We start from the raw sequence: 25,196 nt of genomic DNA on the forward strand, positions 1-25,196 counted from the left end.
ATTATCCAGAAGGCTGTTAGAGCCTAAGTATACTTGTGTTGTGAATGCGAGAGGGAAACGCCGTAGGCTCACCTCTGAAGTATGTATGTCTGCCTTCAAGCCAGCTTTCAGCTCGTCTCTCCTATTGCAGGAAAAACCTAGCTCAACTCTCGGTGAGGAGGTTTCAAGGAAAGTGCTCTATTGAACTCGAGACACAAGACTTCTGGGTAGGCAATTTGCCACTTGCCTCTCACACAACATGTGGCAGGCATTTGAACATCAAGGAGTTAGAATTTAAGTGCACAGGGAGAGTGCAGCCGGGAGGGATAGGACTTGTGCTCAACTCTCAGAAGTAAGTGTGCCTTGAAGCCAAATGTGGTTTTTAAAGAGCTTTTCTAACTTGCAAAGTCTGAATTTATCATCTTCTCTATTAACACTTACTAGTCATTTATTTTTTTTTAAGATTTTTTTAAAAACTTATTTATTCATGAGAGACAGAGAGAGTGAGGCAGAGACACAGGCAGAGGGAAAAGTAGGCTCCCTGAGGGGAACCCGATGTGGGACTTGATTCGGTGTCTCCAGGATCACGCCCTGAGCCAAAGGCAGATGCTCAACTGCTGAGCCACTCCAGGTGTCCCACCTTACCAGTCATTTAATAACTATACAAGAAAATAAATAAATCTTTTTGACTGCTTACCATATTGCTTAAGCAATAAGTGGTTTACCATATATGATCATAATCACTGCAACAGCCCCGAGAGGAAAGCATTATCTTCATTTAACCCATAAAATGGCAAGGCCAGGATTCGAAACTGGTCTGATTAAAAGCCCTTTACCTCTATACTGCATCATAACATGCTTCCTCCTGCCCCCAATTTAGTGTAAAATAGTACTTTGCCCCCAATTTAGTGTAAAATAGTACTTTGTTACATTAATTCTATTTATTTGATTTTAGAGACTCAAACATTTTCCTGATTTTCTTTTTCTTTCTTTTTTAAAAATTGAAGTATAGTTGACCAACAGTTGTTACATTAGTTCTAGGTGTACAACATAGTGATTCCACAACTCTATATTCCATGGTTATTTTCAACCTGCATTTTCTCTTTTTTTTTCAACCTGCATTTTCTTATATAAATTTTCTGTTATTCTACCTTCAACAATCACTAATCCATGGAACTGTGCTAAAGTGCTTCACAAATAGAGCCTCATTTGCTTCCCAAAGAATCCTTTACATTGGCTAACCAAGTCCTGCACGGACCAGTGCTCATATGCTTCTCCAGATTCGTACAGTACGTTGAGTTTTTTCTCCTTGTCGTATTTCTTCTACCACAGGGCCGTGGCATACGTGCTGTTCTTCCTTTTCTTGAATAGTCCCTCATACTCCTTTTTACCTAGTTAACACTTCGTAGTTCTTCAGATTTCAATTTGGTGGTCATTTCCTCAGAAAAGTCTTTCTTGAACTCTCCAAATAGAGCAAATCTCCTATTATACATTCTCATTAGCACTGTCTTTTTTTAATGCCTCTTTTTTGCCCCCAGCTTTATATAGGTTTTCATAGCATATATCACCGTTCCAATTTTACATCTCTTTGTGCCATTATTTGATTAATGTCTGCTCTTCCATCAGTCTGAAGCTCCATACAGACAAGGCTCACATTTAGTTCTGCTTATCTTGGTATCTTCAGCCACTAGCACATGTTTGGCAAGTAGTAGACACTGAGGGACAGCTTGCCTAAGGTCATTGCAGTTCATTAAGTGGTGGAACTTGGATTGGAAATAAAACTATCTAACTGGTTAGTCTGTGCTCTTAGCCCTCGTTCTGATCGCTGACTCTATTGTTCCCAATTTATGCATTGGTCTGAACCTTTCAAACTTTATATATATATATAAAATATACACAGAAAAGTGCTTTAGACGCACATATGAAGGGAGCCTGGGTGGCTCAGTTGGTTAAGCATCTGACTCGATCTCAGCTCAGGTCTTGATCTCAGGGTGGGGAGTTCAGGCCGCATTTTGGGTTCCACACTGCACATGGAGCCTACTTAAAAATAAAAAAAAAATGCATATACATGCAATTCAACAAGTAGTGATAAAGAAGGTACCCATACAAGCACCACTCAGATCAAGATATAGAATGTTGCCTACACTTCAGAAATCCCTTGGGTTTCTCCCCCCCAAACCCCACCACATTAGAAGTAAACGCTGCTCGGAAATGGTTATGAGTTTTATTTATTTTTTATCCCCTTCACCTATTTTGCCCATCCCCCAACACCCTCCCCTCTGGCAATCACTAGGTTTGGTTTGGCTTTGTATATATGAGTCTATTTCTCTTTTCATGTTATTTGTTTTATCTTTTAAGATTCCACATATAAATGAGATCACATGATATTTGCCTTTCTCTGTGAATTATTTTCTTTGTTCTTCTGCATAGCTTTAAGGCCTGTATAACTGAACAGTAGAGATTAATTTTACTTGTTTTAGAATTTTATGTAATGAAATCATGTTATGTTTGTGTGTTTATCTTTTTGATGTTGTCTTTCATTCTACATATTTATGAAATCTATACATTTTGTTACATTTGGATTTTTTTTCCTAATCATTTTTATGAATTCCATCAGGGTGGAATATATGCAATTACTGTAGCATTGTGATAACAGAGTGCATTGAGCAAGGTCACATAGTCACTTAGGATGGTATTAACTATTTTGGATCACTACAGTCCAGTGTCATGGCTTTAGTTTTGCTGGTCTAAAAATTCAATTTTATCAGTGTGCCTAGAGTGGATCAGGACTAGGCAAACACATAAGAAATTCACCAGAAATAAGAGTACCAATTTATTAATTTTTTAGTCAGAAAAATCACTGTCAGAGGACAAGTTTTCACTGACTGACTTCAGGTTCCATAGCTTGGAGAAAAACTTATATGAGAAGCAAACTATAATCAGAAAGTTGCCTGATGAGCATAGTGGCTTTGGTGGCCTCAACTGTGATGGTATGGTCCCCACCTCTTTGTTCCAACCCTCAAGCTGGTGACTACCACCGTTTCCTGGCCTGCACTAGGGGCACAGCGACAGTGTTGGAGGTCTTGTCTTCTAGGCTTTAGCATGAGGACCATCTGCTTCTATTAGTGCATTCTTGATCAGATAGATTACAATTTGCAGAGGAATAGGCATTCCCTTTGGCCACTTACTGCAACTGATTGTGGTTTATGACATGTACATTTCAGTCACTGTATGAAATATGGGTCAAGGCTTGGTTATGCATATCACATGCTGGTCAATTTTGTTTAAAACTCCTTTGGTTTTGGGATCCTGGGTTCCTCGGCAGTTTAGGGCCTGCCTTTGGCCCAGGGACTGATCCTGGAGTCCCCGGATCAAGTCCCATGTCAGGCTCCCTGCATGGAGCCTGCTTCTCCCTCTGCCTGTGTCTCTGCCTCTCTCTCTGTCTCTCATGAATAAATAAATAAAATCTTAAAAAAAAAAAAAACTCCTTTGGTTTAGTTTTCTATGTTGGAGGCTGTTAACGTGTCTTCATTTAGAAAGCAGGTATAGGAATGCTTGGGTGGCTCATCAGTTGAGCATCTGCCTTTGGCTCAGGCTGTGATCCTGGGGCCCTGGGATGGAGTTCAGCATCAGGCTCCCCACAGGGAGCTTGTCTCTCCCTCTGCCTATGTCTCTGCCTCTCTCTGTGTGTCTCTCATGAATAAATAATCTTTAAAAAACAAAGAAAAAGAAAGCAGGTTTAAAAGTATGAATTGTGTACAAAAAGTGAAAGCTTAGCAAATGTCAAGAATATACATATATGAGCTCACTGAATGTCTGTATGTATTTATACAAAGGCTAAATGGAATTACAAAAATATGAACCCAGCTTCATGTAGCTAGGGTAATTTGATTATGGTCTATCTACCTTCTTTCTTCTAAAATATGTTTTGTAGGAAAGAAATAGCAAATAGAAGTACAAATAACAAAAATACCACTAACAGCATTTAACCTATCAGATGGCCCTATACTTAAAATATTATAACCCTAATATTGGTCAGAGTTCAGAAATATGCAGTGTCATACATTGCTGGTGTAACCTTTCTGGAGGCAAAATTTGTGTACCGTTCCTGATATATGTTTGATAATATGGATCAAAAGCCTGTAGAGTTGACAAATTCTTTGACCACTCCTAAGAATTTATCTGAAGGAAATAATGAAAGACATTGATATACGTTTTGGCTACCTTTAATAATATTGTTTAGAACCATCATTTAGGAAGATTGAAGCATCTTAAATGTGCAAATATAAAGGAACAGGCTTCAAAAGTAATTTATGTTACACACCATATAATGGAATACTCTGCCGTCACTAAAAATGTAAATGCAAAATCATAAGTAAAAAGGGCAAGTTGCTAATCCCTATATGCAGTGTGATCCCATCTTTATTACACACCTAGATAAAGGATTGGAATGTAATATAAAATATCAAGAATGATTAACTCTGGGTAGGGTGGGATTATAGGGGATTTTTATAATTTTGTTTGCTTCTCTGTATTCTAAAATTCTTCAATGAATATACATTACTTTTTTATTTAAGAAATCTATGTTAAAAATTTTCCCTTAGTGTTGTTTCATTCCACTTAAGGAAAACTAAAGAGGAAAAAAAGGGGAGGATGATTTTTATGTTTCTTAGGGATGAGGTATTTTTGTAGAAAAAGGATACATTATACTTATCAAATACAAGGACATATTTATTAAATACAAAGAATTCAATGAGCCCTAGTAGAAAGAATATACCCGGTTCTGAAAGTCACAGTAATGTTGGTTTATAATACATTAGAAGTTAGACTGGTAGTGTAGCAACTTCTGGAGACTTACCATAGACATACCAGAGAAGGCATGGGTACATTTTAGTTCCACAGGGAAGATCTAGATATATTCAATTCTGTATTGATTTACAGTAACAATTCTAGCTGGGCAGCCATTTACACCGTACCTCCTGCATAGCCAGTGCACAAACATTGGTCCAATTAAATGACTCATTGATGTGAAACAGCCTATTGCTTGAACATGCTTACCAGCATTTCTTGACTTTTGTGTACACTGAGGTGAAATTTTTTTTTCTGCTACCACCAGAATAAATACATCACTTCTAAAGCTAATTCCTTTCAACTCCATCCCAGCCTCTCACTGGGGACCATTCAGTCCTACATTTTCTGATACTCACAGGATTTATAAAACAAAACAAAACAAAACAAAACAAAAAACAAAGCAACAACACATTTCTTGTCATAACATTACATTGTAAGTATCTAAAAAGTCGAACTTCTTGGTTTATTCACCGCACTTTAGCAATCGCTTACCCACTCACCCACTTGCCTTAACTATGGGACTGCAACCTGATCCTCATGTTTGGCGGGCTAGTTGGAGCTAGATTGGAGGCTTAGAATACATCTTATTGACCTGGCGTTGGTTGTAGACTTTGAAGAACTAGCTTGAGAAGCTCTGGAAACAGCCCAACCTGATTCTCCTCTCTCATCTAGCACAGAGCGGCCGAATTTGAATTCACCCACTCTGAAATGTAACTTATGCTAGGTCTTCTATACAATGATGTCATTCTCCAAGGCAAAGATAGTATGGTCTTGGGCTTTCTTTTTCTTTCTGTCCTCTTTTAGGAGAGACCTTAATCCACGTGTTAGTAATTTACTGACTAGTCAATAAGAACATGCTAATGACTCTGTCCTGATTTCTATTTTTATGGCCAAGACTTCAGTTTTCCTGTTTTGAAGGGGAAAAGATAGTATAGACCATAAACCAAATGTGTGTACTATTAGCTTGTGAAGCATACACCGAATCTGGTTTGTCATACATCCCAACTGATCACAGCCCAGGAGGGATGCTGGCCCCCCGCCCTTTTTTTTCCCCTTTTCTTATTCTCTCAGCAGCTTTGCCCCTGACTTCTCATTGGTGCTGCCTCTAGTGAACACACATCCCTGTACCCTGTGGTTGGCAGAGAAATACCTTCTCCTTTTGACCTATCCTTCCCCCTCAATCCCAACCCATCCCCATGGCTGTGTTTTTTCTTTTATGCATTTTTGCTGTCTAGTCTCATAGCTCCTCCTTTTCTGATAAGGTATATCTGTTCTTCTGTTCTAATTCTGGTCTGTTCTGTTCTCTGTTGGGGTGTTGGAACCTGTGGGTCTGGTAGGGAGAGAAGGAAAAAAAGGCCCTCACAGTGGTCTGAGCTCAAGGTAAGGTATCCAAAACCAAAACGAAACAAAACAAAAACCTTTCACACTTTCCAAATTAACAATTCCATAGACATTTCCCGTGTGATGTTTTGCTAAAAGCGCATCTCCCTGTGTCATCCAGCAGGATGACTCCAGGAGGAGGAACGAGTGGGGGGTAGGGGGGATGAAAGCCATCCGTCCCATTGTTGAAGGTGGCAGGTCCACCTTCAACAAACCTGAACAAGCACAGGTTTGCAAGTGCACATGTGCGTGTGTACACACACACACACACACAGTCTTTATCTGTGACATTTTACCAAATTAATAGATGCTTAACTTACAAATAGGGCTTTTGGTCTACAGCATTCTCCCTAGAAAGCATTCCACAAGTAAGCAAAGCAAAACAAACAAGCAGGAACCATGTAGCAAGGAGTAAGCACAGGCTCAGTTCTGGAGATTTCTAAGAGAAACAGTTCTGGGACTTGACATCTTTTCAGCAACCTAAAAATGATCATTCCAAGGATGCAGAAGAGCAGAAACAGCTGAAAAATTGGTGTAACTTGAGTGGGAATCTTTATAGCCTCCCATGTGCCTGTGGCATATCTTTAGTTAAATTCCCAAATTAGCCCACTTGCATCCATCTTGCTATGAAAATATGTCATATTGTTGTGAGTTCAGTTTATTGTTTAGTTCCCTTAAAACTAATCCTGAAAATCCACAGGAATTCATGGTAAGAAATGAAAATTTAAGGACTGTATACCTGCTTTTTAATAGGTTTCCTGTGTCTGATTTACCTCTAGAAACAGAAAAAATGGTCATTAAAACAACACATGCTGGTATTTGTGGCTCAGCAACTCAGCAGGCAGTAACTGTCCTGTTTGTCACCTTTAGTGGGAAAACGCTCACAATCCTATACTCCGTGGTGGTATAACAATTTAGCGATCTATGTATTATTTGGAAAGTACCAATTTAATTAGTTCTAGATATTTGGAATTCTTTGTGTTATGAACTTGCACCTAAAAAACATCTCATGATCCCAACTTTTCATTAAGTTATCTTGAGCTGATCTTGAAATCTAATGATGGATTTGGATGATTTATTGGAGCAAATTTCCATTCTCTATGACCTTTTTTTTTTTAAATTTCTCTCTCTGTCTCTGTCTGTGTCATCATACCTTGATTTTAGGTTCTCCCTTCCTCATTCATTTTTTTTTAAATGACGTAGTTGTAAGTGTCCTTCATAAACTCCTACAGATAAACACACATTCTAATTATGTGAAAACTAGGGGATCCCTAGGTGGCTCAGCGGTTTAGTGCCTGCATTCAGCCCAGGGCGTGAGCCTAGAATCTCAGGATCGAGTCCCACATCGGGCTCCCTGCATGGAGCCTGCTTCTCCCTCTGCCTGTGTCTCTGCCTCTCTCTGTCTCTCTCTCTCTCTCCCTCTCTCTGTCTCTCATTAATAAATAAATAAAATCTTTAAAAAATAATTATGTCAAAACTCTATATGAGGTATGGCAACTAAGCAACAATAAATAATACACCCCTTTCTTTTTTTATTATTTTTTCTTGTTGCCAGTCCCTTGAGGAAAGCTCTTTTTCTATTTTTTTATTTCTCTATTATTTTACCTCGTGGAACAAAATAGACCATAATCTTGGCTGAGAAATGTAAAGGCAGTGCCAGATACACTTTTAGGAGAATGAAAAGGGAACCATAGTTTTAAAGAAATCGTATTATACATAATTGACAGTGACATCAATTTGTAGAATCCTTTTTTTTTTGAGAGAGAGAGAGAGAGAGCGAGCGAGAGCACACGCACATGCTTGCATGTGCAAGTAGCAGGGAAGGGCAGAGTGGGAGAGAGAGAGAATCTCCAGCAAGCTCCACACCCAGCACAGAGACTGCTGCAAGGCTCAATCTCATGACCCTGAGATCATGACCAGAGCCCAAATCAAGATTTGGATGCTTAACCAACTGAGCCAACTGGGCCCCCCTCAATTTGTATAATCTTAAAAGAATCTGGAGGTCAATCTTAAGGCGTCTTATAATTGTAGGACAGTGGGGAATATGGGAAAATTAGCTTGGGGTCCAACTGGGGAGAATCTTAAGTACTTAACTAAGGAGTGTGGACTTTTTCCCAGTAGCAATGGGGATTCACTGGAGTTGTTGTGGGCATGAGAGAGATAAAGAAAGCAATAATTTAGTAAGATTAACTTGACATGATTGTCCCTTGATGAATTTGAGTGAAGAAAGACAGAAAAGTATGAAGGTGAGTTAAGAAGCAACTGGAACAAGTTTGAATTTTAAGGTAGAGGATATAAATTAAGGTACCCGTGGGAGACATAGGAAGGAAGGCAGTTGCAAGATACTGCGTGGGAAGAATCAGTTGAACTTGCTGGCCCAGTTAGAGGTAGGAATTGTCAGAAAGGGGGAACGACAAGCCACTCTTGGTTTCCCATGTGTGGTTGCCTGGGATAAAGATAATGCCACTGGCATCGACAGCACAAAAAATGGTGATTTTAGTTTTAAATGTGCTAAGTTTGAGGGTCTAATAAGATGTGAAAGTGGAAAGGTCTAGGACATGGTCAGGACTGAACTTAGGAATTGAATCTCAATATAGAAATTTGAGAGTTCTCCAGTCAGGGTCGGATCTATAATTAAATTTGAATCAGATAAATAAATGTTAACATCTCCCACTGGTGTGCCTTCTATCAGAGTATGTGGTATCCCTGAGAAAATGTATATAGTGAGAGAAGAACAAAGAGTTGAGGTCTTGGGGCACCTGGGTGGCTCAGTGGTTAAGTGTCTGCACTTTTGGCTCAGGTTGTGACCCCGGGGTCCTGGGATCAAGTCCCGCATCGGGCTCCCCACAGGAAGTCTGCTTCTTCCCCTTCCTATGTCTCTACCTCTGTCTCTGTGTGTCTCTCATGAATAAATAAATAAAATCTTAAAAAAAAAATGTTGAGGACTTAACTTCAGAACTTTGGATAACTCACAACCGGAAGGCAGAAACAGACAAAAGAGCCAGTGAGAGAGAGAGTAGACATGGGAATGGAGAAGGCAGAGAAGGAGAACCAAAAAAATGTACATTAGGAAGGGCCAAGGAAGGAGGAGATTTCAAAAAGGAGTTAAAGAGAATGAAGACTGAGTGGATCCTGAGGGATCTGACCTATAGGAAGTAGTTAATGCTCTTCACGTGATTGATCCACCATGAAATAGTGAGTAGATAATGAAAATTATTTTCTGTGGTTCAATTCAACAAATATTCATTGGCTCTCACAGCTGTTTCATCCCTTTCTTTCTCATATTGAGTACAGCTTTACCAAGGTCAGCTCTATTAAAAGTGGTTTCCTTAAGTGATAAGGGAGTTAAAGTCTGGGACAAAGTTGATTCCTAAGGAGCTACAGAGGGCCTATCATTTTCTCTGACCCAAAATTCAGGTCTATAATAGAATATTGGAAAACAGGAGTAATTTTAAGGAGTTTAATCCACTCTCTTGAGAAATCTTTTTGAACCATATTATGCCAGGCCTAGCCTGGTTCAGATCATATTCTACTAACTGAAAAGGATATTTTTCAAAGATTGTTGCTTGGTTGAGAGGTAGGCTTGCAGATTAGGTCATATAAAAAAGGAAAAAAGAAAAGACTGCTTTTGGGACTGATATTTTGTTCGATATGGAGAGATTTTATTAGGCTTAAGCTCCATTTCTGCTATAAAGAAGGTATCTTTATATCTGACATTTGTGTGGAGCATGTAGTTTGTTTTCAAAAAGATACTGGCTTTTAAAATATTCACTAGTTTCACCTCTAGGTTTTAGCTATTTGTGGCTTAGCTCCTCTAAGTGTGATCTTTTCACTTCTCCAAACTGAAGTCTGCTGACCTTATGCTCTGGGGCTCTGTCCTGAATTGGAGGTAGCATTCTAGAAGATGCTACATGTTGCAAAAGTGGACTGTTTGGGCAGAAGAGATGGAAAGTTCTCTAGAGATAGCATCTTATCTCTGTACTCTAGGAGGATTTAATTTTTGGAATTTCATTACAGAAGCTGAAAAGACAATCCACCAAGTACAAGGCAGACAAAATCTATCCCACAACTGTGGCTGAGATGCCCACGAACATCAAGAAAAACAGATATAAGGATATCTTGCCCTGTGAGTTTTATTTCTCCCTATAAACTTGTACCTCCTCCCAAATTCTATCATTCCTACCTCTTTTTACCATTGCCTGCTGTTCCTAGACCTGGAATAGTGCTTTGACAAATTAGCCTGTACTTTTACAACCACAAAAGAACATGCATTCACTCACTCAGCAAACACTCATGAGCATCCACTATTCACAGTGCTAGTTCCTGACTTACAGCAAACTCTCTAAGCCTTTTTAGTCTTTTTAGACTATGTCTGTCTTTTGTATTATAGATGATCATAGCCGAGTAGAGCTGTCCTTGGTAACCTCTGGTGAAGATTCCAACTACATCAATGCCAACTTCATTAAGGTATACCCAGTATTCTCTAGTTCTCTAGGTACCCAAATAAGAGGTCGGGGTACCAGACCATATTTCTCTAGCTACCTAAAAAAAGGTGGAGGGGATACTAGACAAGAAGAAGACAATATTATTTGTAGTCATCCTATATAATTTCTGTTCCCCCTTAGGGAGTTTATGGGCCTAAAGGTTATATTGCCACCCAGGGACCCTTGTCTACAACTGTCTTGGACTTCTGGAGGATGATCTGGGAATACAGTGTCCTGGTAAGGGCAGAATTGCCTCTGTTATTCTCTTCTGTAGCTGTCAGGGATGGAGGGAGGAGGGTGTCAGGATATGTGACTGAGGTTTCCTTTGCATTAAAATCAATGCCTCTTGGGGTCAGTCTTTGGAATTTCAGGGTCAGGCAAATTTTTTGTCAAAATAACAATATCACCCTTATTCAAGGAAATGAAAGTTCATATCTTGACAGGTTCGTTTGTTAACAAGAACTTACTAATTTGAATAGAGAAAAGGGAAGGAAGGACAGAAAAAAGGGTAGGAACAACATTTTATCATTTACCAAGATTTCTTTTTTGGGTTAAAAACCAAACAAAATAGAAAAAAAGAATGACTCTGGGATCCATGCACTAACTGCTCTTTCTAACCATCTCAATGCTCTATCTATTTAATTCCCTCAGATCATTGTTATGGCATGCATGGAGTTTGAGATGGGGAAGGTAAGTTGCTTTCTAGTAGACATAAAGATAAAGGAAAGAGAAAGGGGAAGGAGACTATAGTAGAACTTTCCTTAAGCCTGTCTACTTAAAAATTATTCTTAATCTTGCTAGCTGTCAGTTTGGGAATTTCAAATGACTCTCATGGCTTTTTTTTTTTTTCTTCCCCTAAGAACTCCTTTTGCCCATTTTCCCAGTAGGCTCTATATTTTCAAGTAAAAATCAAATATGCTTTTAATGTAATGATTCATTTTCCCACTTTTTGCATCAGGCATCTTTAACCAGCAGTCAATACTTCTAATCCTGTGCTGCCCACCATGACATCCACTAGCCACATGTGGCTACCAGGCATTTGAAACATGGCTAGTGCACCCAGGGAACTCCAATTTTATTTCATTTTATTTTAATGAGCTTAAATTTAAAACTCAGTTTTCCAATTCAGTGTTTGGAAAACTTTATGTTTTGAACGACCAGGGTACTTGAATCTTTTTCATCTATACATTTGACGAACTCTAAATGGAAAGAAAATGTTTCCAATGGAAATTTAGTGTGTTGAGATGTGCTATAAATATAAAATACACACTGGGTTTTGAAGACTGAGATAAGAAATGCCAAATATCTAATATTTTTTATATTGATTACATGTTTTATTGATATACTGGGATAAGATGTATCATTAAAATTCATTTTTTCATTTTTGAATGTGGCTATTAGAAAACTTAAAACTGCATGTAGAGCTCACATTATGTTCCTATTGAAAGACACTCTTCTTACCTACTGTTGGCATTCATAATTCCAGTTAAAAACCAAACTTTCAGGGGCCCTGGGTGGCTCAGGTCATGATCTCAGGGTCCTGGGATCAAGCCCCTGCTTCAGTCTGGCTTCCTGCTCTGCAGGGAGTCTGCTTGTTTCTCTCCCTCCACCCTCTATCCGCCCCCCCATTCCCTCCTCCTTGCACTCTCTCTTTAAAAACAAAACAACAAAAAAAATAAGCTTTCACTTAGCTTGTGCAGCTTTGCTTTAATAGACATGATTTCTGTTAATCCCTTTGAAATACAGTTGTCCCCCCTTATTCATGGGGGAATCACTCCAAGACACCAGGTGGATGCCTGAAACCCTATATACTCTATGTTTTTTTTCCTATGCATACATACCTATGGTAAAGTTTAATTTGTGAATTAGGCACAGTAGGAAGTTAACAATGACAAAAATAAAATAGAACAATTATAACAACATACTATATGTTATGTGGATGTGATCTCTTTCTCAAAATATCTTATTGTACGGTCCTCATCCTTCTTATGATGATGATGTGAGATGATCAGATGCTTATGTGATAAGATGAAGTGAGGGGAATAACATAGGTGTTGTGATGTAGGGTTAGGCTACTCCTGCCCTTCTGACAATACATCCTGGACTGTAGGTACCTGAAAGACCACAATTGACCTTGGATAACTAAACTATAGACAAGGGGCAACTACTGTATTAAAAATGTCAGATCTCTTTTACTTCTTCCGACTCCTAGGAAGTCTATAATTTATATATCCTTTCATGTTTTTCCCATCTTTGGAGATTCCAGACCATGATGTTGGGGTTGAAGCCCCAGGGGTTAGATGTTCCCAACCTAAGCGAAGGACACAGAGATGAATTTGCTTCTGAAAGGGGGAGTGGGTTTTGTTACCCAGAAGAGACTAGAATATCTGGAGGGAAATCATTACATTCTTCTTTATGCAACAGAAAAAGTGTGAGCGCTACTGGACTGAGCTAGGAGAGCTACAACGGCAACTTGGCCCTTTCTCCATATCCTGTGTGAGTATGATGTCTGCTCCCATTATGGCTGAGAAGATGCTCTGGGATCTACTTTATAGAGACTAGCTTTTGAAGATTCATCTTTGAAATAACTAATATCTTAATTTACTTCTTAGGAAGCTGAAAATAGAAAATCTGATTACATAATCAGGACTCTAAAAGCCAAGTTCAATAGTGTAAGTATGGAACTGGAGTGGTGAACTCAAGAGCTGGGCATAGGACAATGGGAAGTAGGGGACCTTTGATGTTTTGGGTAAATCTTCATATGCAAAAGAAACCTTTGGTGTCTCTACCCCCCAGTCTATTACACACTATGGCAAATCTATAACATGATAATATTTGTAGGGTGGATAGAGGCTGGGAACCAACTTAAGAGCTCACATTGCCCAGTTGCTCTAGGCCCAAGGGGTTTAATATATCAGCATGCCAGGGACCCACTTGAACTGGTGAAGCATGCCAGTTGGGAAGTTCTGGTTTGGACTATCTTAATATCTACCTCCTCTTGTGAGTGGGGACAGACCAATAGTTCTTGAGATCACTTTTAATTATTCTCAGATGGCATGTGGTCACCAGAGAAGAAAGAAGCATAAATTGTCAACAGGACCAAGATGCTACTTAGGAAATCAGAGTAACCTGGTGGTAGAATGAGGTGGGGTCCTCACACTGAGCTTTCCTTTTATTCTGGCTCTTTTTTATAGGAAACTCGAACAATCTACCAGTTTCATTACAAGAATTGGCCAGACCATGATGTGCCTTCATCTATAGACCCTATTCTTGAGCTCATCTGGGATGTGCGATCTTACCAAGAGGACGACAGATTTCCCATATGTATTCACTGCAGGTATGATGCTGTTCTCGGAAACTTCCACCCAAAACAAACCAAATGTCATAGTCTGGCCAGGACTCCTGCTATAACCAAAGGAAGATGGACTTTGTTGAAATTAATTAATAATTATTAAAGATATTATTTATTTACTTGAGAGAGAGAGTACACAGATGGAGAGGGAGAAGTGGACTCTCCCTGAGTGGAAAGTTCAATATGGGGTTCCATCCCTGGACCCTGGGATCATGACGTAAGCTGAAGACAGGCACCCAGGCACTTAATCGACTGAGCCACTCAGGCACCCAGACTTTGTTGGAATGGTACAGACAAGTAGCATGTAAGCTCCTGATCCTAGTCTCAGTTTTCCCAGTTGATCAGAAAGGAATGAAGCTTAGAAATGAAAGTGATTGAAAGAGCAAGGTCCATAAGCAACAACAAATCATAATAAATTCAACCTGAGCATTAAATCAGTATTTTCTGACAAGTTACTTGTGAACGGTGCAGCTCTAGAGACTCTTGCTGAGAGAAGTCATGTAGGATCTGTCCCAAGGTTCAGTGTGTGCACGTGGCAACTGACACGCATGCTCTGGGAAGTAGGGATGGAAGTTGGGACTGTTTCATTGCCTCAAGGTTTCTGATTCCTCAATCTGCCGGGGAAATTTCTCAGCTACTGTCAACGATCCACCCTCTACAACTACACGTGCTCTTGTGATCTTCCATTTCAGTGCTGGTTGTGGAAGGACTGGTGTTATCTGTGCTATTGATTATACCTGGATGCTACTAAAAGATGGGGTGAGTTTCTCTCTGTAGGCACTTCCTGTTTGCTTACACTGCTACTTTCAGACTTAGGAATTGTTTGGTTCTTCCAAACATCTATCTCCATGACTCATCTTTTCTAGAATATTTACCATAGACCCACTTTGTCAGATGATTAAGTTAGTCCCTACAATGATGGCTCTCAAAGTGTGGTTTCCAGACAAGCAGCATCAGCATCACCTGAATACTTGTCAGAAATGCAAAATCTTGGGCCCTGCCTTGGATGGACTGAAGCAAAACTCTGGAGGGGGGTGGGGGCAGGTGCCTAGCAAGCTCTCCAGGTGCTTCTGATGCATGCTATAGTTTGAGAATCACTGCCCTAAATTTCAATTACCCTTCCCTTATCCAAATTACTTTAGTGAATGGACTTAATCCACCACAACCAAACCTTGTGTTCCAATCTCTAGGAAGTGGGAAGTTGGAAATACGGGCTTTAAACCTATCTGCCAACTTCTTTTATTTCATAAAATTCTCATACTTGCTCATCTACTGAGCCTTCTCCCATATATATTTTTAACTTCAGACATTTGATCACCCCATGTAAAATCATTCTCAAGGGTTTCTTCAATCTTTTCTGGGGAAAATACCAGGCTCTAAATCACGATGCAAGTGATGAGAAATCTCCTTCATTTGAAAAATGCATTCTTCCTCTGATGTTATCTTATGTTAGGAGAGCAGATATCATGGGAGTGACAAGACTGTAAGAAATAATTTATCAACAAAGCTGGGAACAAAGGAGTAAGATATTTTTTCCTTTTAACTGATAGATAATTCCTGAGAACTTCAGTGTTTTTAGCTTGATCCAGGAAATGCGAACACAAAGACCTTCATTTGTTCAAACACAGGTATGTAACCATGGTGAATGGGTCATAACATGTGTCTGGGTCTTGCTACATCTCTCTGTTCAACAGTAAGGCAAAACAGCTGACTGACTAGCTATAACACCAATTTACTCTTAGGTGCATTAGTCCATTTGCATTTCCTCCAACTCTGATAGATCAATATTTTTCCTATGTCCCTTGCCTTGGGTTAAATTCCTCTCATTCCTTGTATTTTACTGCCTGTTCAGAAAATATTAAGAAACTAATGTAATATGTCTTATAAATGACATTGAAAAAATTCCACAAGCTGGTTGACTTATTAGAATAAAATAGCTGTGTCAGGTTAACTTGAAGTTTTGTAGCAATAATTCACTTCTGAAACCATAGAAAATCAGATTTGTCATTTTTACTTCAGGAAGTGGTAACAGAATCTGGAGAATGCAGTCTGTATTTAACTTGAAAAATAACTTGAAAAATGTTTTTAACTTGAAAAATAAAAATAAAACCATAAGTCCTATCACCTAGAGGTAGCCACAATTACTATTCTTCTGTAGTCTCTCCTGATCATTATTGCGTGTATACTTAAAAAACCATAATTTTTAAAAAAAACCCATAATTTAATTATTCTATATATGTATGGTTATATATGTATCAGTATTTTCATCCACCCCAAAGTACTCACAGTCATTCATTCTGTTAGGAATGCTCTTCCCCTGTTTGGTTCTCTCCTCTCCCACACAAGTTCCACTTCCTAGATGAAACATTCTCAGCACAGATCTCTCACTCTCTACAATATTAATTTCATCTAGACTTTATGCCCACATTTTTACCCATATTTCTAAAAAAGTGGTCTCCAACTTTAATGGAGTTTAGCATTCACCCATTCATTCACCAAGCATATACTGATATTAAGTAACAGACACTTTCACATAACTTATTAGAACTACTTTTTACGACTTAAATAGCAAGACCCTGAAGTGTTTAAGGCTCTTACAAATGAACATGAACGTAGACTTGGAGGTAAAATAATTGACAGTGGCAGTTTAGATACTTTCATCTAGCATTTGTGAATTGAGGGGAAAAAATTAAGAGCTGTTGTAATATAAGCCTTCTGTTTGGCCCACACAGGTTTTCCACCAATAGCTAGTGGAAAAAAATTTTTTTCACACATTGACTGTAGGTGTTTTCTATATTAAACCTGTGAGGAAAAAGTTTCTGTGACATGAAAGCATTGGCTGGTTTAGTGCTACCAGACTTAAAAGTGGGCTGATCCATGTAAATGTATAAAGACCCCAGGAAGTATGCAGCCTAGTTGTCTAATATTACATTGTTATATTGAATCAGTAAATAAAACCATACCCCATTTCAGAGAAAGCCCATTTTTGGTCCACTTGTAAAGGTTGGAAGACAGCTGAAATGATTTTCGGTTAGCCTTCTCATATTGGCATTATCAACTAGCTGAACAAATTCCTTACCAGCTGTAGCTACTTTTTCTGACAGCACTCTAACCAGGAAATAACACTGTAACCAGCTGAGTGCTTCCTGTCTGATTTTTCTCTTTTCTTAAAAAAAAAAAATTGAAGAGTGTACCAATAGATGTGTTGGGTGATATAGGTTTTGTATTGTTCTTCTGCTAAGATTATAATGGGCAAAAGCTGTGCTTTATTTGTGTAGGATTGTGTGAGGTACCAAGGAGACCCTGCTTAGGCTCTTTCAGATGAAAAGTAGATCCAAACTCAAGAGCTAGAGCAGGTCCTGTGGCAGAAAAAATCCACAGACCTTGTAATTGTGGTGGTCCCATTTCTCAATGGTGAAATCCTTTTACAAGCACAAATTTCCAGACTCTCTGTAGTGGTCTACTTTTCTTTGGTGTCTTTGCTAGGAGAAAATCACAGTGGCTTGATCTTAGCCCTAATGGCACAGAACTGAGTCAGAAGATTCAGATTTGAGTCCAAGTCTGGAAATTACTGGAAACTGAATGACCTTGCACAAACACGGATAATAGCCTTCCTACCTTAGAGATCAATTGTAAAGGTCAAATGAAGAATTCATTTATCTACCCATCAACCATAATCTGTCCATCTTTTTCCAGGAAAGATGAGATGGCTTACAAAAAAAAAAAATGCATCCAGGATCAACTAAAACTTTTAAAACATGAGCCAGGAGAACCGAATTGGCGGGATGATGGTGGAGGGAAAGATAATTGAGACAGTAGGGTCAGAACATAACACATGCTGGAAGATCCTTGCTATTTAGAGGTAGAATGTTAAATATTGAGCTGTTTCTAATAGCCTAAAAGTGCTTTGCAATCCGAAATGAGGTAGGCAAACATAAGGGCACTACAATTAAACTACTGTTGATGGTCTTTTCTGGTCTGCTGTACTAAGATTTTACTGATGTTCACACTTCTGAACTCTGGTTCTGTAGTTCACTGAGTTTTTTGTTTGTTTTCATTTGTTTTGGTTTGTGATGCTCTTCAGGAACAGTATGAACTGGTCTACAAGGCTGTATTAGAACTATTTAAGAGACAGATGGATGTTATCAGGGATCAATATTCGGGAACAGAGGTAAACATTAAACTTGATATTTCGTTTTTTTTCATATTTGATTTTGGTCAAGGGATTTCAGATAATAATAGCATTATTTATTGTCACAACTAAATTGACTTGTCAGGGGTGCATGGGGCTACACTGCAATACTTCAACACTTCAACTTAGAAAATGAATCTTTTGGTTAACTTACTGTATACAGTTTTCAGCTAAATTTAGAAACAATAAGGGTGAGTGACAGGGCAAGTGTATAGTCTGTTCCCAGTTTAACTAGCTGTATGGCGAGTTAAAAGTGAGAATGACAGTTACAAAGTGAAATCATGGTTGAATACTGATGTGATTTTTCAGGTTCCTCCAAACTACTTTGATTGAATATGTCTCAACAAATTTGGGGATTATTTTAGAATATGCAGAGGAATTTTTAGCTGAAGGTCTTAGGTATAAAAATAATTATGATTTAACCAAATTTCAATTAAAAAATGTTGCATATTCCAAGATATGTTATTTTAAGCTCATCACAAAACTTGATAAGTCAAATACTTACTGTGTAGTCACAAAGTATTAAGTTCTGAACAAACTTTCAGAAGATAAAATTACTGATTTACCTTTCAAGGGTATATTTTATAACACTTATTAATTTTTAACATCACATTTTAGATTCTTAATCTGAAATATTCACTGAGAACCTACTACCTAGCTACTACCTAGCATTGGGAATACAAAGTATGTAAGACATGATTCTGATCATAACTCCTGTCAATCAAATGCTGAATTGTGGGGAAAGAAAGCAAGCCAGAAATATTGTTGAGGCTTGAAATGGACTAAGCAATCCTATGGTTAGTGTGAACTTCAAGGGAAAACAATGTGGTGGAAGGAGATGGAAATAATAGTTTTCCCAGAAATTGTTACTTATATCCTATTTATGTATGTTTCATTGGCTAGTATTCCCAGACCAAGGTTAAATGATAGAGATGATTATGGACAACCAAATTTTAATGGGAAAGATTCTCATGTTTCATTATCAAGTGTGATATTTACTTTATTGGAGATATTTGTTTGTTTGTTTATATCTCTTAATAACCATCACCTACTTCACCTCTTCCCCTACCCACTTCCCCTCTAGTGACCACCAGTTTGTTCTCTATAGTTAAGAGTCTGTTTATTGGGGGCATCTGGGTGGTTCCATCAGTTTAGTGTCTAACTCCTGATTTTAGTTCAGGTCTTGATCTCAGGGTCATGAGTTCATGTGTTTGGCTCCATGCTAGGCCTGGAGCCTACTTTAAAAAAAAAAAGAGTCTTTTGTTTGTTTATTTTGCTTTTTAGATTCCCTGTGTGAGTGAAAGTGAAATGTCTTCCTCTGTCTAACCTATTTCACTTAGTATAATACCCGTGTTGTCACAAATGGCAAGATTTCATTCTTTTTTATGACTGAGTAATATTCCATTATATATATACCACATCTTCTTTATCCATTCATCTATGGATGGACACTTGAGCTGCTTCCATAGTTTGGCTATGGTAAATAATGGTGCAATAAACATAAGGTTGCATATATTCCTTGAAATTAGTGTTTTTGTATTCTTTGGGTAAATACCCAGTAGTGTGATTACTGGATCAAATGACAGTCTTATTTTTAATTTTTTAAGGAAATTCCATACTGTCTTACATAGTGGCTGTACCAATTTACATTTCTACCAATAGTGCATGAGGGTTCCCTTTTCTCTACATCCCAACACTTGTTGTTTCTTGTGCTTTTTATTTTAGCCATTCTGACAGGTGTGAGGTGATATTTCATCATGGTTTTGATTTGCATTTCCCTGATGATTAGTGATGTTGAGCATTTATCATGTGCCTGTAGGCCATCTACATGTCTTCTTTAGAAAAATTTCTATTTGCATTCTTTGCCCATTTTTTAATCAGATTTTTTTTTGGTGTTGAGTTGTATAAGTTCTTTATATATTTTGGATATTAACTCCTTATGGATATATCTTTTACAAATATCTTCTTCCCTTCAATAGGTTTCCTTTTTGTATTATTGATGGTTCTCTTTGCTGTGCAGAAGCTTATTTTGCTATAGTTCCCATAGTTTATTTTTGCTTTGTTTCCCTTGCCTGAGGAGACATATCCATAAGTATGTTGCCAAGGCTGATGTCCAAGAGATTACTGTAAGAAATTACCTGTGTTTTCTTTTAGAAGTTTGATGGTTTCAGGTCTCACATTTAGGTCTTTAATCCATTTTGAGTTTATTTTTGTGCATGGTGTAAGAGAGTGGTCCAGTTTAATTCTTCTGCATGTAGCTATCCAGTTTTCCCAATACCATTTATTGAAAAGATGGTCATTTCCCCATTGTAAATTCATTTTTTAAAAGATTTTTATTTATTGGTGTGAGAGAAAGAGAGTGAGCCAAGCAGGGGGAAGGACAGAGGGAGAACCAGATTCTACACCAAGCAGGGGGCCAAACATGGGGCTCAGTCCTAGGACCCCAAGATCATGATCTCAGCCAAAGGCAGATGCTCAACAACTAAGCCACCAGGTGCCCCACCCAATTGTTTATTCTTGCCACCTTTGTCATGGATTAATTGATCATGTGAACATGGGTCTGTTTCTGGGCTATCTGTTCCATTGATTTATGTGTCTATTTTTGTGTCAGTATCATACTATTTCGATGACTATAGCTTTGTAATACATCTTGAAATCTGGGATTGCAATACCTCTAGCTTTGATCTTCTTTCTCAAGATTGGGCTTTGACTCTTTGAGGTCTTTTGCAGTTCCATACAAATTTTAGGATTATTTGTTCTAGTTCTGTGAAAAATGCTGTTGGTATTTCAATGGGGATTGCAATGGATCTGTAATTTGCTTTGGGTTGTATGAACACTTTAATAGTATTAATTCTTCCAATTCATGAGCACAGTATATCTTTCCATTTGTTGTGTCATATTCTATTTCTTTAATAAATATCTTTCACCTCCTTGGTTAAATTTATTTGTAGGTATTTTTATTCATTTTGGTGCAATTATAAATTGAACTGTTGTTTTTCCATTGTTTAAAGAGAGTATTCATTGATCTCCATTTTATTAGGAAATTTTTAGAGAAAGAATGTTGAATTCCATCAATTGCATATTTTGTATTCATGGAATGATCATGTGGATTTCTCCTTTGACCTATGAATACAGTCATATCATTGGATTTGTTAATATCAAGTCATCCCTGTACTCTTAGAATTAACCCTTCTTGAACAAAAAATATTCTTTTGATATGTTGCTAGAGTATGTGGGCTAATATTTTATTTAGGTACCAGGAAATGCCAATACTCAAATTTAGCTCAGTAGCAGTGCCATGGCTGCTTGTTTGGAGTGGGCCCTTAGTCAGTAAATGGGAACATAGGAACACAGTTCAAACTCCTAGAGAGAATTGGTTACACTTAATTAAGGAGAATTCCTGTTTCTGGAAAGATCAAGTAGACATACTTTTTCCTATTCCTCCCACTAAGTGCAACCAGATATCATATATATAATTGATGTTATATATAGAACAACTATAAGAAGGCTCTGAGAGATAGAAAGAAGACAGACCAGCTAGGGACCTTGGGATCTGAGAAAAGACATGACAGTAAGTTCCTTGGGTTTCCTTTTGCCACATATATCCCGAACTTGAAACTGAAGACGTCAACAACCTGGAAATGCCAGTGATGCAGTCAAAAAAGTCCCAACAAAACCCCGCTCTGTCTAGCCAAAGGACCAGGAAAGGGACAGTCCAGGAATACAGAAAACTTTTAGATAAACATCACTCTACTTTAGTCAACACTACAGAAAATAATGCCCCCTTCCAAACCCAGCCATGTCAGCAAAGGCTGAGTGGGGTCCTAGACTCCCACCTTTCTAACACTGTAGTAGAATGCTGCAATGATGTCAGAGAAGGTCAGATAAAGAAAGAGGTAGGAGTTTCATCCCCAGTGGCCTGAAATGAGGGTTTCCTGTAGTGTCAGTGGGAACTGCATGGGGAGCCTGAGCTTCCCCTCAACAGTAATATGTTACCCTAATGCCTTCCCCCTGAAGTAGTGTCAGAAGAAACCTAGTGGAGAGGTAGGACTTTCACCATTATCCAGTAGGGATAAGGCCTCCCCTGCCACAGTGTCAGTAGAGATCACATGGGGAGCCTTTCCCGTGATGTCTCCCCTTGGATGCCAACAAAGACTCAGTGAGGAAACTGGTGGAGGTAGAAGCTACCTGACAGTAACAAGGCAGTGATGAGGCAGCATCTTCCCCATCCCCTGTAGTATGGAGTGAAAAATAAAAGAACCTAACTAAAAGAGAAGGTTTAACTAAGATTCAGAGTTGAAAATCACTCATCATACCAAGGACCAGGAAGATCTCAAACCAAATGAATAAAAGACAATCAATAGATGACAGTACTGAGATAATAAAGATGTTAGAATTATCTGACGTTTTAAAAGCAGCCACAATAAAAATGCTTCAATGAGCAATTACAAACATGCTTAAATTTTTTTGAAAAAATGGAAAGGCTCAGCAATAAATATAAAAAGATATAGTGAAGAACCCAGAAGATATAAAGAGGAAACAAATGACCGTTTTAGAATTGAAAAAAGCAGTAACTGGAACAAAATAGCTTAGTAGGTGAGCTCAATAGCAGAATTCAGAGTACAAACAGAAAAAAAGAACTGATGAATTAAGAGATAGAACAATAGGAATTACCCAATTTAAACATCAGAAATAAAATAGACTGGAAAAAAAGAACAAACAGGGCCTTAAGGAACTAAAGGACTACAACAAAAAACCTAGCATTTGTGCCAGCAAAGTCCAAGGAGAGGGGAAAAAAAAGGCAAATCTAAAAACGTACTTGAAGACTCATTATGAGGCCACCTGGGTGGCTCAGGGGTTGAACATCTGCCTTCAGCTCAGGTCATGATCCTGGGGTTCAGGGATCAAGTCCTGTATCAGGCCCCAGGCAGGGTGCCTACTTCTCCCTCTGCCTATGTCTCTGCCTCTCTCTGTCTCTCATGAATAAATAGAAAAATCTTTTTATTAAAAAAGGCTCATCGTAATTAAACTTTTGAAAACTAAAGACAAAAGTTCTAGAAAACAGCCATAGAAAAATGATTTTAACCATAGGAAGAAAACAACTATAATGATAACAGATTTGTTATCAGAAACCATGGAAGCCAGAAGAAAGTGATAGAGTATTTCTTCAGTGCTGAAAAAAAAAATAAAATAAAATAACCGGCAATCCAGAATCCCACACCCAGTGAAAATATCCTTCAGGAATAAAGAAGAAATCAAGACATTCTTAGATGAAAAACAAACAAAAAACTAAGAGAATTTGGTAGACCTATCCTTTAAAAAATGACAAAGGAAGTTGACTAAACAGAAAGGAAATGATGAAAGAAGGGAGAACATTATAAGCAAAACCATAGGTAAATGTAATAGGTTTTCTTTATCTTCTGGAGTTTTCTAAATTGCTTGATGATTAAAACAAAAATTATATGATCTGATGTAGTTCTAAATGTATTAGAGGAAATATTTAAGACAATTATATTATAAGCAGGGAAGCATTAGTGATGTAAAGGGGAAGGTTTCTGTACTTGAACTAGTGAAATGTTAATATCTGTAGACTGTGATAGGTTATGTATATATAATGTAATACCTAGAGCCACTACTACAAAAGCTATACAAAGAATGTACCTTAAAAAACACTATAGGTAAATCAAAATGAAATAAAAGACAGATTGGTAGAATGTATTGAAAACATAACCCAACTATATGCTGTCCATAAGAAACATACTTTAAATACATAGGTTAGTTTAAAGTAAAGATTAAACAAAAGAAAATAAATAAAGATTAAAAAGAGGATGTATCATGTATTCATACAAACATGAATAAGGGAACAAAAATACTGATTCAAAGGGGCACATGCACCTCAATGTTTATAGTAGCATTATCAACAATAATCAAATTATGGAAAAAGCCTAAATGTCCATTGACTAATGAATGGATAAAGAGGATGTATACATACATACCACATACATATATATATTGAGTGTATATATATATACAGTGTATGTATGTGTGTATATATATATATATATATATATATATATATATACACTCAGCTATAAGAAAGAATGAAATCTTGCAATTTCCAACAATATAGAAGGAGCTAGAATGTACTATGCTAAGTGAAATAAGTCAATCAGGAAAGACAAATACCATATGATTTCACTCATATGTGGAATTTAAGAAACAAAATAGAAAATACAAGAAGGCGGGGAAAAGAGAGAGAAATAAACCATAAAGGACTCTTAACTATACAGAACAAACTGAGGGTTGATGGAGGAGAGGTGGGTGGGGGATGGGCTGAATGGGTATTAAGGAGGGCACTGGTTGTGTTGAGCACTGAGTGTTATATGTAAGTGATGAATCACTAAATTCTACTCCCAAAACCAATATTCCACTATATGTTAACTAACTAGACTTTAAATAAAATTTTGAAGAAAAAAACCTAAGGATAATAGAAGGTCAGCAGGACTATTTGGTGTAATTGGATCAATATACTTTTTATGGCCAGTTCTGTTGTCTATAGATTGTTTGGAAAATTGTTAATCCATCTTTCAATGGATTTCAAAAAATGTGGCCTAAAGACTTGTGGTGATTTTGGGGGAGATTTTGAATCTAAACCCAGGGTACCTATACAATAGTCAGGTCTACTAAAGTTCCAAGTAATAATCTGTAAGAAAGAAGAGTCCTTTATGCTAGAATAAAATGATGTTAAATGGCAGTAAATAAATAAAATAATAAAAATAAACATGAATAAAGGAAAGCAGGAATAGCTATCAGATAAAGTAGACTTCAGAGCAAAGAAAATTATCACAGGCAGGAAGGGACATTATATAATGATAAAAGGATCAATCCACCAACAAGACATAAATAGCAGTCCTAACTGTGTATGAACCAAACAGAGCTAGAAAATATGTACAGCGAA

At 37.8% G+C, this 25,196-nt stretch overlaps 1 protein-coding gene across 3 annotated transcripts in view; it reads left to right on the forward strand.

Moving 5' to 3' along the window:
- The window catches only part of PTPN22 (protein tyrosine phosphatase non-receptor type 22), a 72,774-nt gene that overhangs the window by 14,898 nt on the left and 32,680 nt on the right, over positions 1-25,196 (forward strand). For all 3 annotated transcript variants that reach the window (XM_072766839.1, XM_025994601.2, XM_072766838.1), the window contains exons 2-11: positions 10,228-10,336; positions 10,601-10,677; positions 10,836-10,931; positions 11,346-11,384; positions 13,119-13,190; positions 13,307-13,366; positions 13,889-14,031; positions 14,739-14,805; positions 15,597-15,674; positions 18,131-18,217. In XM_072766839.1, coding sequence (XP_072622940.1) covers positions 10,228-10,336; positions 10,601-10,677; positions 10,836-10,931; positions 11,346-11,384; positions 13,119-13,190; positions 13,307-13,366; positions 13,889-14,031; positions 14,739-14,805; positions 15,597-15,674; positions 18,131-18,217 — 828 coding nt within the window. The remainder of the gene's footprint in view (positions 1-10,227; positions 10,337-10,600; positions 10,678-10,835; positions 10,932-11,345; positions 11,385-13,118; positions 13,191-13,306; positions 13,367-13,888; positions 14,032-14,738; positions 14,806-15,596; positions 15,675-18,130; positions 18,218-25,196) is intronic.

This window comes from Vulpes vulpes, chromosome 8 (genome assembly GCF_048418805.1).
Source record: "Vulpes vulpes isolate BD-2025 chromosome 8, VulVul3, whole genome shotgun sequence".
Lineage (NCBI taxonomy): Eukaryota > Metazoa > Chordata > Mammalia > Carnivora > Canidae > Vulpes > Vulpes vulpes.